Source organism: Melospiza georgiana, chromosome 1 (genome assembly GCF_028018845.1).
Source record: "Melospiza georgiana isolate bMelGeo1 chromosome 1, bMelGeo1.pri, whole genome shotgun sequence".
Classification (NCBI taxonomy): Eukaryota; Metazoa; Chordata; class Aves; order Passeriformes; family Passerellidae; genus Melospiza; species Melospiza georgiana.
In genome coordinates this window covers 34,548,500-34,563,075 of record NC_080430.1, presented here as the reverse complement: position 1 = coordinate 34,563,075, position 14,576 = coordinate 34,548,500, and the positions used below count along the sequence as shown (strand labels likewise).

At 36.2% G+C, this 14,576-nt stretch overlaps 1 protein-coding gene across 1 annotated transcript in view; it reads left to right on the top strand.

The window, feature by feature from the left end:
- HIBADH (3-hydroxyisobutyrate dehydrogenase) overlaps positions 1 to 14,576 on the top strand; it is an 85,689-nt gene that overhangs the window by 58,292 nt on the left and 12,821 nt on the right. The window contains exons 5-6 of the mRNA XM_058040644.1: positions 10,786 to 10,919; positions 11,463 to 11,539. Of these exons, the coding sequence (XP_057896627.1) occupies positions 10,786 to 10,919; positions 11,463 to 11,539 (211 nt within the window). The remainder of the gene's footprint in view (positions 1 to 10,785; positions 10,920 to 11,462; positions 11,540 to 14,576) is intronic.

Below are 14,576 nucleotides of genomic sequence, written 5' to 3'. Positions count from 1 at the left end.
TATCTGAAGCAGTGCACTCTGATGATGGTTCAGATTGTCAGAAAAATTCTTGGTCTCATACCACCGATGACACTTGAAGGGACAGAGTTCAAAAGTTCATTCAAAAATGTTCAATGCAATCTTCACTCCTATTATTTATGCATTTCTTTCCAGTTTTGTTTGGTAAGCCTCTGTCAGTTGTCCTCTCATAGACTGTACCCAAAACAGGTAATATTAAAACTTTCAGCTGAGCAGCCCTCTAGGAGAAAATACTGGAGACTGATTTGTTTTAAAATTACCTTTCTGACACTTCTTTCTGGCTATATATTTCTATTTTGTTTTAAAATTTTGTTAGATACCTGCTATTAAATACTAGGTACTTTTTAAAATGTTGTGAATGTAAATATGCCCCTATTGATTGGGATTGGCATACGGCATTGCTACATCTTCAGCTTTTTAAGATAAACCAGAAATGCTTAAGAACATACATGCTATGATAGCCACCCCATTTAAATGCTTTTTGGTCTATTTTTGTGTTTATTGTCTTAATTTTCTTATATGACATGAAAAGACTAATGAATGCATCAACAGAAATTTACCTTCTTCTACAGCTGGCTTTTTTAAGAAGCAGATCTTTTATTAAGAGCACTTGAACCCATACCTGTTGAATAATGCAATTTAAATGCATATTTCAGTGTGACTATATTTTTCTTTTTTAGTGATGTGCTTAATGTCTTTGTTATTCCAAAAAAAAAACAAGCCATGTTTTGTTTGGTTTAGGGGCCTATAGGAATGTAATATGATAAAATCATAAAGTACTGAAGTGTTTCAAGTATTTCTTATTTGTAAAAGAGGATTGGTATCTTGTTAGAGTTGTACTAATACTGGAGAAACAGGCAATAATATTAAATATCCCTGGTTATTTTTTCTTGAAGGTTCTTGTTTTGCTGGTATAATGAAGAGGTTTCTTCAGCTTTTATGTAACTATTCCACAGAACTATGTAAACATAGTTGCATTGTGCTGTGGAGTTAAGGCAGAATGTGCAAGTATTTTATACTTTCCAGAGACATTCAAGTCCAAGTAGCAAAATCTGCAAACCTGGTGACATACAGCTGACTGCTTTTTATGATTTAAAGTGCTCAGCAAGACTGGCCACACATATGGTTTTGTTGGTCCTGCATTTGCATGTACGTTGTTCAGTCAAAATGGATGAGATGAGAAGCTGTGATGACAAGGTGGATTGCTGGATCTGTTTGTGGCTTTTGGTTTTTCCCTGCAAACATTAAGCTTCTGGAGGCTTGATGTTTATTTTGCTATTGTCTGTGAACTTGAGTTAGAACAACTAACTGTAAGAATATAAGAATCACTTTTCTGGGATTCTGCCTTCTTTTTTTCAAAGAGAACTTTATAAATGTCTATCCCTTTGAGTTTTTTCTTCTCTAGTCACACAACAGTCTGTTTTCTGGTTGGTGATCTTCTGCATAGAGTAGAAGCTTTTCAAGAAGGTGAGATTATGATGATACTGGAGATGCAGCTCTTCCCTCTTTCTAACCCTCGACAAAAATTATTCTTGATTTTGCACTACGTGATTAGGATAAAGTTTTGTTTCTAGGACTTGAAGCCTCATCAGTCAAGATTGTCTCTACTGAATTTTAGTTGTGTGGAGGGTTAACAGTGGCCCACATAGTGGAGGGACTGCATGCATGTTCATGTTTAATTTTTGAACTTCTCCTAAAAGACCAGAATTTCAAGCAGTAGTGCTGGGTGAGATTTGTTTTCTTTGAAGAAGGAATATTTTCATTGTTTCTTTTGTATTCAGTATATCACATGTATTTGATCCTGTGCTTGCTCAGAACCCAGAAACAGTTAATCAGACAGCTCAGTGTCAGGTGCTTCACATTTGGACTGTCTGAAATCTGCTTTGAAATTTTGGGATCTTGTATATGTGGAATGTATTGCTTCTGTTCATCCCTGGCTGTAGAGCCTTCTTGCTAATGTTCAGATAAAAAATTAGATACTTGTTTTGAATTGTGCTGAGCTCTGTGCATGTAGTTTTGCTGTCCACAACTGTAAATACATGCACCTGTTGTTGTTAAGTTTTCATATTTCTGTTTAGGTATACAGGTGAGATTTAGACCATATATCTAAATATTAGTGATGTGTACAGGAGTAGCTAAGTCTGGCACTCCAGCAATACCAAAAGGATATTTCTGTTGTCTTTGATTTTGTGGTGGATTATGGGTCAAAGGTGGAGAATGGGAAAGATGACTGTCATGAACTGGTGTTTCTTAATGTTTTGAATACAATATTTTGGGTAAAAATAAGCGGATAAGTTGATCAATCATACTGTATTTCCTTTCTTATTGCACTGCTGTTAACCTTTTTACTTGCTAACTTTTCAAGTGCTTTGATATTTCTCTCTGACATTACAATGACTAGAACTAAATATAGTGCTTTTTAAAAAATGCTACAGGCAGAACAATTTCATCAGGCCTTTCAGCTTGTATTTCTGTTGAAAAAGTTGAAGTATCTTATGTGTGCATTTGCCTTTTGCAACTTATTTTCTTTGGCTGATCCCTTGGAGGCATCAGTTGCTACTTAATACCATCTCGTAAAATTTTCCTCATGCATCCCTCTCATATTAAACTGCCACAACAACAGCTTCTAGTTTTTGCATGATTTACTGAGAGGGCATATTCTTTTCTCTGTTTTGGCATCATTCTATAATACATCTAAAACAAATTTAATGTCTTTATTCCACCATCCATGGCCAAGTTCAAGTACAAATCCCTCTACAAATCTACTCAGGCCTTCTACTAAAAACATAAAGCTTCTCATTATAATTTTGGCTATTTTGTTTAATCAGTTGTTTATTCTTCCACTAATTTCTAACTTCCATTTCTGATTATTTTTACATATTTTTTTCTGTTCCCAAAAGGGATATCCTCTTCTACTGTAACAGATGTATGTACCTATTGTTTATATGCATGTATCCTTATGATTCATGTAAATCCCTAAATATGTTTTCCTTGAGGCTGCCAAGTATCCCTGGATATACAGCGGCACTTCTTAGATTAGCATGTAGGACTGGAAATTTGGAACTGGCTTTGTCTTTGGACTGCATCTAGCAAAATTGGGACTCAACTGTGACAGCAAGTGGAATGCTGAAGAAAGGCTCTTAGAGCAGTCTCTGCCTGCATCTTCTACCTTCATATTATTCTGGGAGGCAAAATCTGTTTAATTACGCCTCTCATGCTGGGCTGCCCGGAACAGGTAGCATATTGCTCACCTCTCTTGCATCTTTCTTTCAGTGTCTACTACTGCTAGGAAAATAGCTGCATGGAGCATTAATGCTGATGCACACAGTCTGATCCACTCGTCTTCATTCTTGCCAGTGCTTGTGGGAGAGGGGGTGGAGGAGGAGGAGGAGGGAATTATTATTCTGCTGCTGACACAGGGAGAATGAGAGTGGCTTGATGCAACAGAAGATTATGTTCCCTGAGGATAAACAAACAGAAGGAGATAAATTAGGAGAGAGGATAATCCTGTTAATATGTGCATTCCTTAATTCTGATCCAGTTTTTCAAATCATATGATTTCACAGAGGTTAGAAATTTAATTAATACCTGTAAACCATCTCTTCAAGTTTACCTTTCAGATTTTGGAGTAGTGTTTTGAGTTGGCATTTGAGATGCACAAATTTGCTCATAAACAGGAATTGTAAGTAGTAATATGAATATCACGTGAGGGAAAAATAATAATGTGCACATCACCATCCATTCCTTAATTTAAAAGAAAAAAACCAAAACAACTTTGGTGCTCTGGACTTTTTCACAATACTGTTTGTTAGGAAGTCAGGGCAGCTTATTCCTTGCAATCTTCTTGTTGCTTTTTCAGCAGAAGCTGGGCCATTGTGATATTTATCTGAATTCAAACAAGGCTAATTAAAAGAGCTGCTGACAGTTGTTGTGATCTGACTTTGACTGGAGCTTGATGGTCATTATGGGTAAATAATGAACTAGGTCTGCAAATGTAGCAGCTGCCAACTTGGGATAGAAGAACAGCTATTGCGTCCAATTTAAGGATCTATCGACCGCTTCCCTTTTCCCTGCAGATCTTCTTCCTAGCAGAAAACTAATGTTTTATACTGCTTTGTTTTGTGGTTTCAGCTATTTCTAATATAGTCTATAATTTCCTCTTAAATATTTAACCTAGTCCATTATTAGCTTTCAGAGTTAACAACTTTTCCATTGGGCTTTCTTTGCATTTTTATTTTGTTTTGTTTTGTGGGTGGGTTTTTTGCAGTTTGTTTTTATGTACAATGTAACTGCTTAAATAATGATGATCATGTGTATTTAATTTGCCTGTTGCTGCAGAATAAAAATCCACTGGGTTTTTTTCTCTGTACAGCCGTAATCTCACAAATTGTATAATTTGATTATGCCATAAAAGAGATGTAGAAATACTTCCTTAAGCATGCTTTTGTCTGGATTAATATTTGAGTGCTTTTTATATAAATCTTGAAATCACTGACCTGAACCTCCATTTCCATTTTTGCTCAAAATCACTAGCTTATGAGGTATGGTGATGCGAAGCTCTATTTGTCAGAAGAGAGAAACAGCAATGACTTTCATTAAGGGGCACTTCCAAGTACGTTGTCGCTTCATCATGAGCTTTGCCTTGTCCCGTTAGCAAGTAGGAATGGTACCTTAAAGGGATAATAGATTTAATAATAGATTAATTCAACTTTCTTCTGGCATTATAAATGCAGTACAAACCACAGAATTTTATATACAGAAGAACTTGCATCCACCCAGCATTTGCTCAGCTGCCATTAGAAAAGGCAGCGTGCATTATGTAAAATGTACGGAGGCACTTGTGCATTAGTGCATAATGCAGCAGAACTAGGGATCTTGCTGGGAAGAAATGATCCCAAGCGTGCCCCTAAAAGACAAGTCTTGCTTTGAGCTATAATGATGAAAAATTGCCCATTTATTTGTGTCTTTGTGTTTCAGCAAAAACGAAACTCGGACTCGTTGGCTGTCGTGCTGCCGCAGGGGTTTTGTGCGCGTTTGTGTGCGTCCGCGGGCGCGGGCGTTTCTGTGCCTCTCGGAAAGGCCAGCGATACGTTAACAAGGGGTTATGTTATGCTGGTTTATGTTAAACCAGATCACCCCCTAACATGTGCAGAGCCATTCATCTGTGTCACCAAAACCCAGGAGAACATCTGACATGGACTTCGAAACAGAAACAGTGATCACTTACAAATCAAACATGGCACGCTCTAAACCGATTGTGCACGGCAATCTTTTCGAGAAAGGACAACTAATTGAACATGATAAAGTGTAAAGTTAATTAACACCCTTAAATTTGTTGATTACTTTCACGGGATTATATTGTTCGTTGAGGAGCAGCTTTCTGTCCCAGCTGTCGCCTTTTTAGCGAATGTCGCTGGTAAACAATAGAGACACCATAACAAGTCGTAAATGGTCCCTGTGACAGCAGCCCCTTGTGAGGCTGCATCTGTAGAAAATGATTAGAACAATTGCATTTTAAAGACGGCTCACATTGCAGCCCGGTCCCATCGGTCCTCTTCTTTATCTCTGCTGATGGCAGACTGGTTACAACATTTAAGTTCTTTTGAGCAAATTAAGTGATTTACTGTGTTTTAGTTATAAGGCAGCAGAATAGCTTCATAGGTCTAGCTTTGATGCTGATTTTTGTAATAGGGAGAAACACAAGCCCTTGGAGTGACAGTGTGCTGTGGGGCTTTTTTTCTGAGTCTGTTCCATTTACTTGTTTCCTGAAAATATATTGATGATGGCAGATATTGTCTAAGAAGCAAGTAGAAAACATTGATACCCTACTTATATTTTATAAAATAACTAGTCTCTTCATGGTTATTTTAAGTTTATAGTATGGTTTTAAATATTCTTTTATTTCCACTAGGTATTTATAGCTGATTTTGCCTTTACATGCCTTTTAATTTGTTTTAGATTTATATATGTAGCAAAACAATAGTAACCTTTTCAGTTAATCTTTCCTTGTGTATGTTGGTTTAACTTTTCATGAGTTCCAAAGACAAAGTATTTTGTGTGAGCTGGCAGGTACTTTAAAAAATCTGCTTAGTCCTTAAAAATACACACTCACACAAGGTACACAGATGCAGCCTCTCAAGCTCAGCCTATGTGAAAGAGAGCAAACATGACAAGAACCTGCTTGTTTGAGGCAGCTACAGTCACTTAAACTGCATTTTAAAAAAATTAATCCGAATAAAAGACCAGTGTTCCCTTGCACTTCCCAAAGTGGAACAGGCAAAGCCTCAACTCCTGTGCTTGAAGGTGCAACACTGTAAAACAAGGTAGAGGATTAAAACTCTAGCAATGCTCTTCTTGTTTACTTTTTTTAAATCTAGTTTAGATCACAAAATTAGTTGTTATAATTGCAGCTAAATGTTGAGTAGAGAAATAACAAAATAGATGATTTTTTGCTGAAGCTTCTCGATATTACAGCCTTCATCTCTTACTTGTCCTTCAGAGATTGAAACCACACAGTTCATATAATTTTGGCCTCAACTTTGTCAGCAATGAATTTTTTTATCTGCAGGTGCAGCGCAACAGTGGATTAAATATGTTGGCACAGGGATATGCTTGGGATATGCATTGTCTTTCCAGCAGCGTTCCTGTTTTCAGCATTGCCATTGTGATGGTGCTGTAATGCACAGCCTTACAATATCACTTCTTTTTAACTCATCTGCCCTCTGTTCTTACAGAAATGTAATAAAGCTGAAACCAAAAGCAGATAATTTCATATAACACCTTTACATTAACATCTCTTTTCTAACAAATTGTGTTCTTAATAATAAGCAAACTGATAGAAATTAAGAGGTTTTAATGATGTAGTTGTAGAACTAAGACCTTTCTGGTTTTTTTTGTTGGTTTTTTTTTTGGCACTGGAATAATCAGTGGCAAATTTCTAGGCTTTTTGCAGCAACATGAAATGCTGTTTAAATAAGCATGGGAAACTGAATACAGACAGTCAGCATGTCTGTCAAATGAGGCTGCTTGGAGTGGATACTAAAACTTGAGGTCATCTTCAGACTGTTCCAGGGTGGTTACAACCAGTTCCTGTTGTCATGTGAGGGCTCCTAAGTTTCCATTCCTATTTTTGTCTAAAATGTTGAACTTAAGAACTGCTCTGTAGGAGGTTCACTGAGCAATCCATTGGCAATCGAATGAGAAGCACCTGGATTGAACTTACCCTACAAGTAGCACAGCCAGATGTGACAGGATGCTTTGAAGTGCAGTTCTTTTTGTACCTTTTTTGGTAAAAAACTTAGTTTTGCAGATCTTCATCCAAAACCTGCTCGTACACAAGTGGAAAACCCATCTCCAAGTGGATATGCCATGCTGCAGTGCTACTCTCTAACTTCTCACCATATTTTTTCCCAGAGTCATTTTCTTGCATATCCCCTCAGCTAGCTAGATCTCTTATATTTCTCCACAATCTTGTTCCTGTCCATTTATATCTCTGGGGCAAACTCCAGTGCTGTTGTGAGCAACAGACTTGGAGTTGATATGCTGGTGTGACGACCTTGCAAGGTTCTGCACACAGGTGTGGGTGATCATCCTAGAGAAACCAAATATAAAACTGCAGCCGTGGGCTCCAGCAGTCTTGCTTTGCAGCAGAGGAGGAAATCTTAACACATGCTATTCATAGATACTGTTCTCTGAAAACTATTCCCCAAGGATGTCAGGAGACTTTTTGTATTTTAGAAAGAACAGATAGATTTTAAACAACTTTTTACCCTCATAGCAGTGGTACATAAAACATTATCTTATGTGGTAAAACTCCTTTTAAAAAATCAAAATATGAAAAATAATATTTAGCATATTTAAATTGCATTAGCTGCTCTGCATCTCCATTGCTGTCTTTAGTGTTAAAAACTGATAATGCTTAACTGGCTTGTGTTGTTGGTATGGAAGCTGTGATTGTGAAAGAAGGCTGTGCATTCTTGTATAATGATTTTTTTTAATTTTTATTTTTAGCTGAAGTTACAGTTCTTGTACTCCTAGACTCCACGCCAAATGTTTTTTAATTGCCAGTCTTAAAAATTTGCTGCGTTGCTCGTTTGATTCTGATAAAATAGCAGATAGTTGGCAAGGACTCTAGATGATAAAATCTACCATGAAGTAAATAGGTTTTTGTTTTTAAAACAAGAATTTTCCAAGCCTTCTGCATTATACAACAAATTGGTCTCTTCTTTCTACTTAACTAATTTATTTTTGCTTCTTGAAATGTGTTTGAACAAGTGAGAGTGCAGCTGTCAGAAGATTAACCAGCTGAAAACTATTGTCAGCATTAATTTTGCTCTAATAAATGAATCTCTGAAGCTATTTAGCAGTCTGTAATCTAGATACAAGGCTATTGACCTATGATGGATAGTACTGGATTTTGTTTGTAAGCTTTGACTTAAATTGTCTACTTAATTTGCTGCAGGTCAGATCACAGGATTAGTGGTAAAGGCCATTATGTGGTTTGAATAAAAATAGCTAGAGGAATGGAATGAAAATCATTGTGTTTATTAATGTAGCAATCTTTGCGGTCATGTACATAGTGAACTGGTAGCCAAAAAGACAACAATGACCTGTTTGTGCTAGCTAGTTTGGGCTTTACTCTTTGCCCAGTTCCTGTGAGTTGCCTGGAGAGGAGTTGTTCAATTGAGATCGAGGATTGGCTGAAAATTGGGTGTCTCTCAACCTGGGCAGGAAGATCTTCACTGCTGTATATATTTCAGTGCCTCAGCAGTGTTCTGTATACAGACCAATTGTTTCATTAAAGCTGTGGGTCTGAGCTCTTCTGGATGCTCCAGTTCTGGACTTACTAGCACAAGAAAGACACAGATTTACTGGAGTGAGCCCAGCTAAGGGCCCTGAAGATAACAAAGGGTCTGGAGCATCTTTCATATGAAGAGAGACTGAGAGAGCTGAGAGTGTTTGGCATGAAGGGAAGGCACAGGGGGATCTTATCAATGTGTATAAAGACCTAAGGGGATGGAATTAAGTAAGGGAGCTACACTCTCCTCAGTAGTGCCCTGTGACAGGACAAGAGGCACAAATCAAAACTCAAGAAATTCCGTCTGAAGCACAAAAAACCTTTTTTTTTTTTACTGCGAGGGTAGGCAAAGAATGGAAGAAGTTACCTAGAGAGGCTGTGGAGTCTCCATCCTTGGAGACACTCGAAGGCTGACTGGACACAGTCCTGAGGCGTCATGCCTCAGCTGGCCCTCATTGAGCAGGGGGTTGAATGATCATGAGAGGTCACTTTCAAGCCCAGAAATCTTGTGATTTTAAGTTCTAATACAGACTGAGCAGGTCATCACTGGGAGCATCTTTACAGTTGCCTAGCTTTGCATAACTGGTGGGTATTTACTCTTTTTGAGACTTTCGATCTGTAAAATTTGTCTGAAATTCTTCAGTGACTGAAAAAGATAGTAGATGTTGAAAGGCAGGATGGACTTGCAAGATACAGAAAGGGGCATTTGTAGACATAGCCACACAGAGCACTTGCACACAGAGTGTCAATTGAAATTTTTATCGAAAAGGAAAACAAAAAATTCAACAAATTCTTCAGTGTGAAAAGCTGCAATGTTACTATCCTTGATGCTGTAAACAAAGTCCAAAACTGACCACTTCCTTAGCTGTGGTACAGCACTTCGGAGCACTGTACCTAACTAAGCATGTTTGATTTGAAAGTCAGTTGTTATCTGCAGCTGTACACCCTAACCAGCCAATGTCTGATGCATAGAACAGAAAATTTATTGTGGCTCTGCTTCTTGCCAGAGTGAAAATTAGTGAGGAAGCTGATCTGTTCATCAGTTTAGGCCGAATTTTCCTAGCAGTTATACCCATTAAATACCAGGGGTGAGGAAGTTAGGGATGTAATTCATATTAGAATTAAGCTTCTTTTAAGGAATAGAATATTTCATGGCGTGGAGGTAATAAATATCACATGAAAAATTTGCTAGTGTTGTGCTTAGGAACTGTATATTCAAAGAACTGTGGTGTGTGTTTACTGAACTGTACTAAAGACAAGACAGACTTCAGGAATACAACTGGGAGTAGTGTGTTTGTGTGTGTGTATGAACAATTTTTACATTGTCTTTATGTAATAATTGCATCTTTGTAAATACATTAAGTTTATGTGGGAACTAAGTTAAAGCTTCTCAGATTAAGGAGACTTTTGCTTCAAATTAAGAACATCATAAACTGCAGAAATTCAGAAGACTTGGTTTTATATGCTTGTGTCTTTTAGCTGTTCAATCATGTGAAATTCAGGAAGCACTGGTAAAAATTAGCCTAGGTTTAGAGAGGCTGATAAAAGCAGAGCTATCTTTGAGCAGTAGTTTTGTTAATGGTTGTATGTGAAGAGTAGTTTGACAAAAGAGAAATTTTATTTAGTAATTCAGACAGCATGAATTTTGTGGAGCACAAAGTTTCAGGAAAAGTTGATTGTATCTTTGTATAAACTATAAAAAGTGACTGCCAGTTTTATGCAAGTCTTATGACTTTTCTGCTAGTGTGCCTAGCAGAAAAGATAAGGTGATTTTATCTCCATCAGATGTTTCAGAATTTAGATTGCCGATCCTTTGAGTACTAGGAATGTAGTGTTACTTTTACATAGAATTTGTGAGATTCGTCGTAAGTGAAGTATTTTCCATCATCAGACCCTTACTGGTAAGAGAAACTGCCTAATTTTTGAGGCTTTTTAATAGTATTATTAAATCCAATGTTATCTTGATTCAGGTGTTGGAGCTGCTCGAGCTGGAAACCTTACTTTCATGGTTGGTGGAGTGGAACAAGAATTTAATGCTGCCAAAGAGTTGCTGACATGCATGGGTTCCAATGTGGTTTACTGTGGAGAGGTTGGAACAGGACAGGTAATGCTTTCTGAAGGGCTAATAGCTATCTCAGTCTTTCCTTTTTCTGGCTTTTTATTTATTGATGCCTATTCTTTTACTCAAGAACTAAATGCTCGATAATATATCTTCATTCTTGTTTGTTTGTCTCTAACCTTGTGTTTCTAAATAATGTCATGGAACTTTTGTCCAGTATGTTGTGTAACTTAGTATAAAAATCTGACTGACATTTCTCCATCCTGGCTTGTTGAGATGATACTTCTTAGGGAAAAGACATTTTGATTTTGTTTCATCTGAATTTAGATTTATTGGATGTTCTGAAGAACAAAGAGCTCCTACATGGCATGTATGCTAACTGAACAGTACTAAGAAAAAAGGTATTTTTTAATCTGTAAAGGAGCCATGGAGCAACTTTCATTAACTTTGTGCTGTCACAGATCTGTGTTTACTCTAGAAGAAAGCTGCCAGAACATACTTGATCCTATTGTACTGGGCCTAGTGGATTCCTGTATGTTAGTTCTGTGAAAATGCATAAAAATAATTGATGGTTTTGCATGTTTTCAGGCTGCAAAGATCTGCAACAACATGCTCTTGGCCATCAGTATGATTGGAACTGCTGAGGCTATGAATCTTGGAATCAGGTTGGTTTGATTTTTGTGGTGGATTGAACACCTCAAAAACGTTTTTTCCATTACAGTTTTTATGTATTATGGTTGACTTCTGCTGAACCAATGATTAAAAGAAATAGGTAAACTTGTGCCAGAAGTTGTCTTACAAAGCCATGAACAGGCTGAAGGGATTATTTAACTAAAGGAGGCGTTTTCATCGTGGGAATATTCTTTTGTATCGGCTGCATAGGTTGTTACATTCTACATCTGAAGTTATTTATTTGTTCTGATGTAGTGCAGCCTGCAATAATGTTTGTCTTTCATGATAAACATCCAGAGCTGATACAGAGGTAAGTTTTTGTTTGTATTCTAAACTGATGTACAATCTATTCAGAATATTATACTCACATATGGCTCTCATTGGCTTTATTTCTTAAATTGTAAAGTGAAACTTCTACTACAGTGTGTATATCAAACTAAGATGAAAGCATAAAACAGAACATCTACCTTTCTTTGACTTTATGAGAGCACTTTGTCCTAATTGCCAAAACTCCTAGTTTGTCAGAAAGCTGCAGTATACTCCTACTACGCTCTTGCCAGTGCTGGCTACCATTTCTTTTCTAGGATGTGCTACATCTAACTTTTAAGTGACATCATATTTGAGCAAAATTATTTTTATTTTTTAATTGTGATGTATTTATTCTGCTGGGGTCTTTGTCATTTTGTTTTATTTTCCAATTGAGTGCATGCAAGTACACGTTCAGGATCAAGGTATTTGAACCTTAATAAATTCTTGTCGCCAAATCAAAATAATTTGCAAATTTATAGACAGAGAAGTCCTGTGTTTGAAGAGATTATCTTGCAATTGTGTATCTTTCAGGGGCTTTTCATGAATTATTTATCTGCACAGTTGCATCCTTAAAATTTGCCTGCTAAAACTACAGATACTGTAGGTACTTATCAGCTAGGCTCAAGTGTGTTCATGTGGATTTGATACGCTATAAAAACAGCAAGAGGGCATCAAATGCTTAAATAAATTTAAAAAAACACCACCTACATATGCACACATACACAGGACAATGTAATGGATTCACATTTCCTCTTAATTACCATATCAAGATGCAGTTGTTTTATTGAATTGCCCTTGTCTCAGATGTTAGACTGTCTTGACCTATTAAGTTGTCATGTTGTAATTGAGATAAAAGAGGAATTTGCTTTGCATCAGTGCTAATTGGTTTATCAATATCCTGTACCATTTACATTTTAAAATTGAGAGTCTGTAATATACTGAAGCATGTCTGCACCAAGCCATAATAAAACCAGTAGCATTGTTTACAACTTTTTAAATCCAGTGTTATCCAGAAAGCTTGCATTGAGTTCTGCTTTAAGTCATGATTTGCTTAATAAGGCACATGCAACTAATTTTTTGTTACAGTTTTATCTACATTTGTAGGAATGACTAAAATAAAATCAAGAGGTTTGGAAGAGGGGTATTCTGGGGCTTGTAAGCCCTATGAAGAGTAAGTTGATGTCTGCAGTCATTGTAGCTTGAAGGTATTTAGAATTTTTTCCTTTTCCAGTTTAAATTTTGGCTGAATCTGTATTCATCATTTGTGAGCAAAAGTCCAATGTAAAAGTAACAATCTGTAAGCCTCCCTGCCTTACAATTAAGGTTATCAAGAGGAACTATATTTATTGTAGAAAAAACCTGCTAATTTTAAACAAAGTATAGAAAGGGCAGTTTTAGTCAAAAACTGCATGAAGTTTATGACAGAGGTGGTTATTTAAAGCCTTAAGAAGTAATTTAGAATCCTTGCATTTATTTTATTTAGTGTGATTTAGAATTTGAGAAGATGACTTCTGCTTATAACTAGAATAAGTGCTATCCACTTGGAGTGTGTAAAAATTTCTAATGTAGAAGTTTACAGTTGTCATTCCAATTATTAGAAGTTTTGCTATATTAATAATTTTAGGAAGTTTTTTCTACTCTGTAGCTCAAAGGATAGTGTGGCTGCCTGCTCTGAAGAGAGTAGGAAGCTGAACCTGGTTTATTAGATTGATGCATATTTGGTGAAGAAAGTCTTTGACTTTGACTTAATAATGGTAAAGGATACTGAAAATTTAAAAATTTAGAATAGGAATTTTGGAACTTAGGTGTGTTCTCAACTTTCATATAGAATATAAAATGTCTTTATGTCATGCATTGTGTATATCTGCTGCATCATTTACATTGAGTTCTAGGGACTTTGAATAATTAATTATTCAAAATACTCCTGTCAGAACTAGATGTAGCTACAAGATCATATTACAACACCTTCCATGAATTCTAATATATACTCTAAACTTAAGTCTTCAAAGATGTGTGATATTAATTCTATTAATATCACTTCTTCTCTAATGTTTTCATAAACCATGCAGTCTAAATTTTCATTTTCTGAAGTAGTTAGAGTCACTGGTTTAGTAATTTCATATTTTTAAATTATTGTTTTATTTCTTTTCTATTTGAAATTAGAGAATTTTTCCAAACTTCAGCATAAGTAGCAAATAAAATATGATGAGGAAGAAAGAAAACTGACATTTATGAACAAAAACTCCACAATAAACTCCCAGAAAAATAGGCCATATTGCCATGTGCTTTTGCATTTATATTTCACTTACTTTACTCGAACATCATCTTTATTTACTAATAAAGATATCCATTTTCTCTCGAAGTTATTTGGATTAAATTGCATAAATACTTTTTAAAAATATTCCTATCCATAGTTCTGACCAATGAAATGCGTGTTATGTTCAGTTTTTCCATTACTTTCCTGATGATTTATGAATATTACCATTAAAAGTTAAAAGGTGTGGCAAACGTTGCGGAAATGAATTCACATTGTCATTTATATTTTCTTTTCTTTGTAGCATGTTAATGCAACTTGTCAGTATAAAAATCTTGAGCACATTTTGCTGTGCAGTTTTACAAGTAGTGTGCATATTGCAAAATACTGACTTGCTGTGTCAAACTGACACACAAAGTACATGTAAACGGCACAAATCAGAAGTGCAAACGTGAAGTGATACTGTC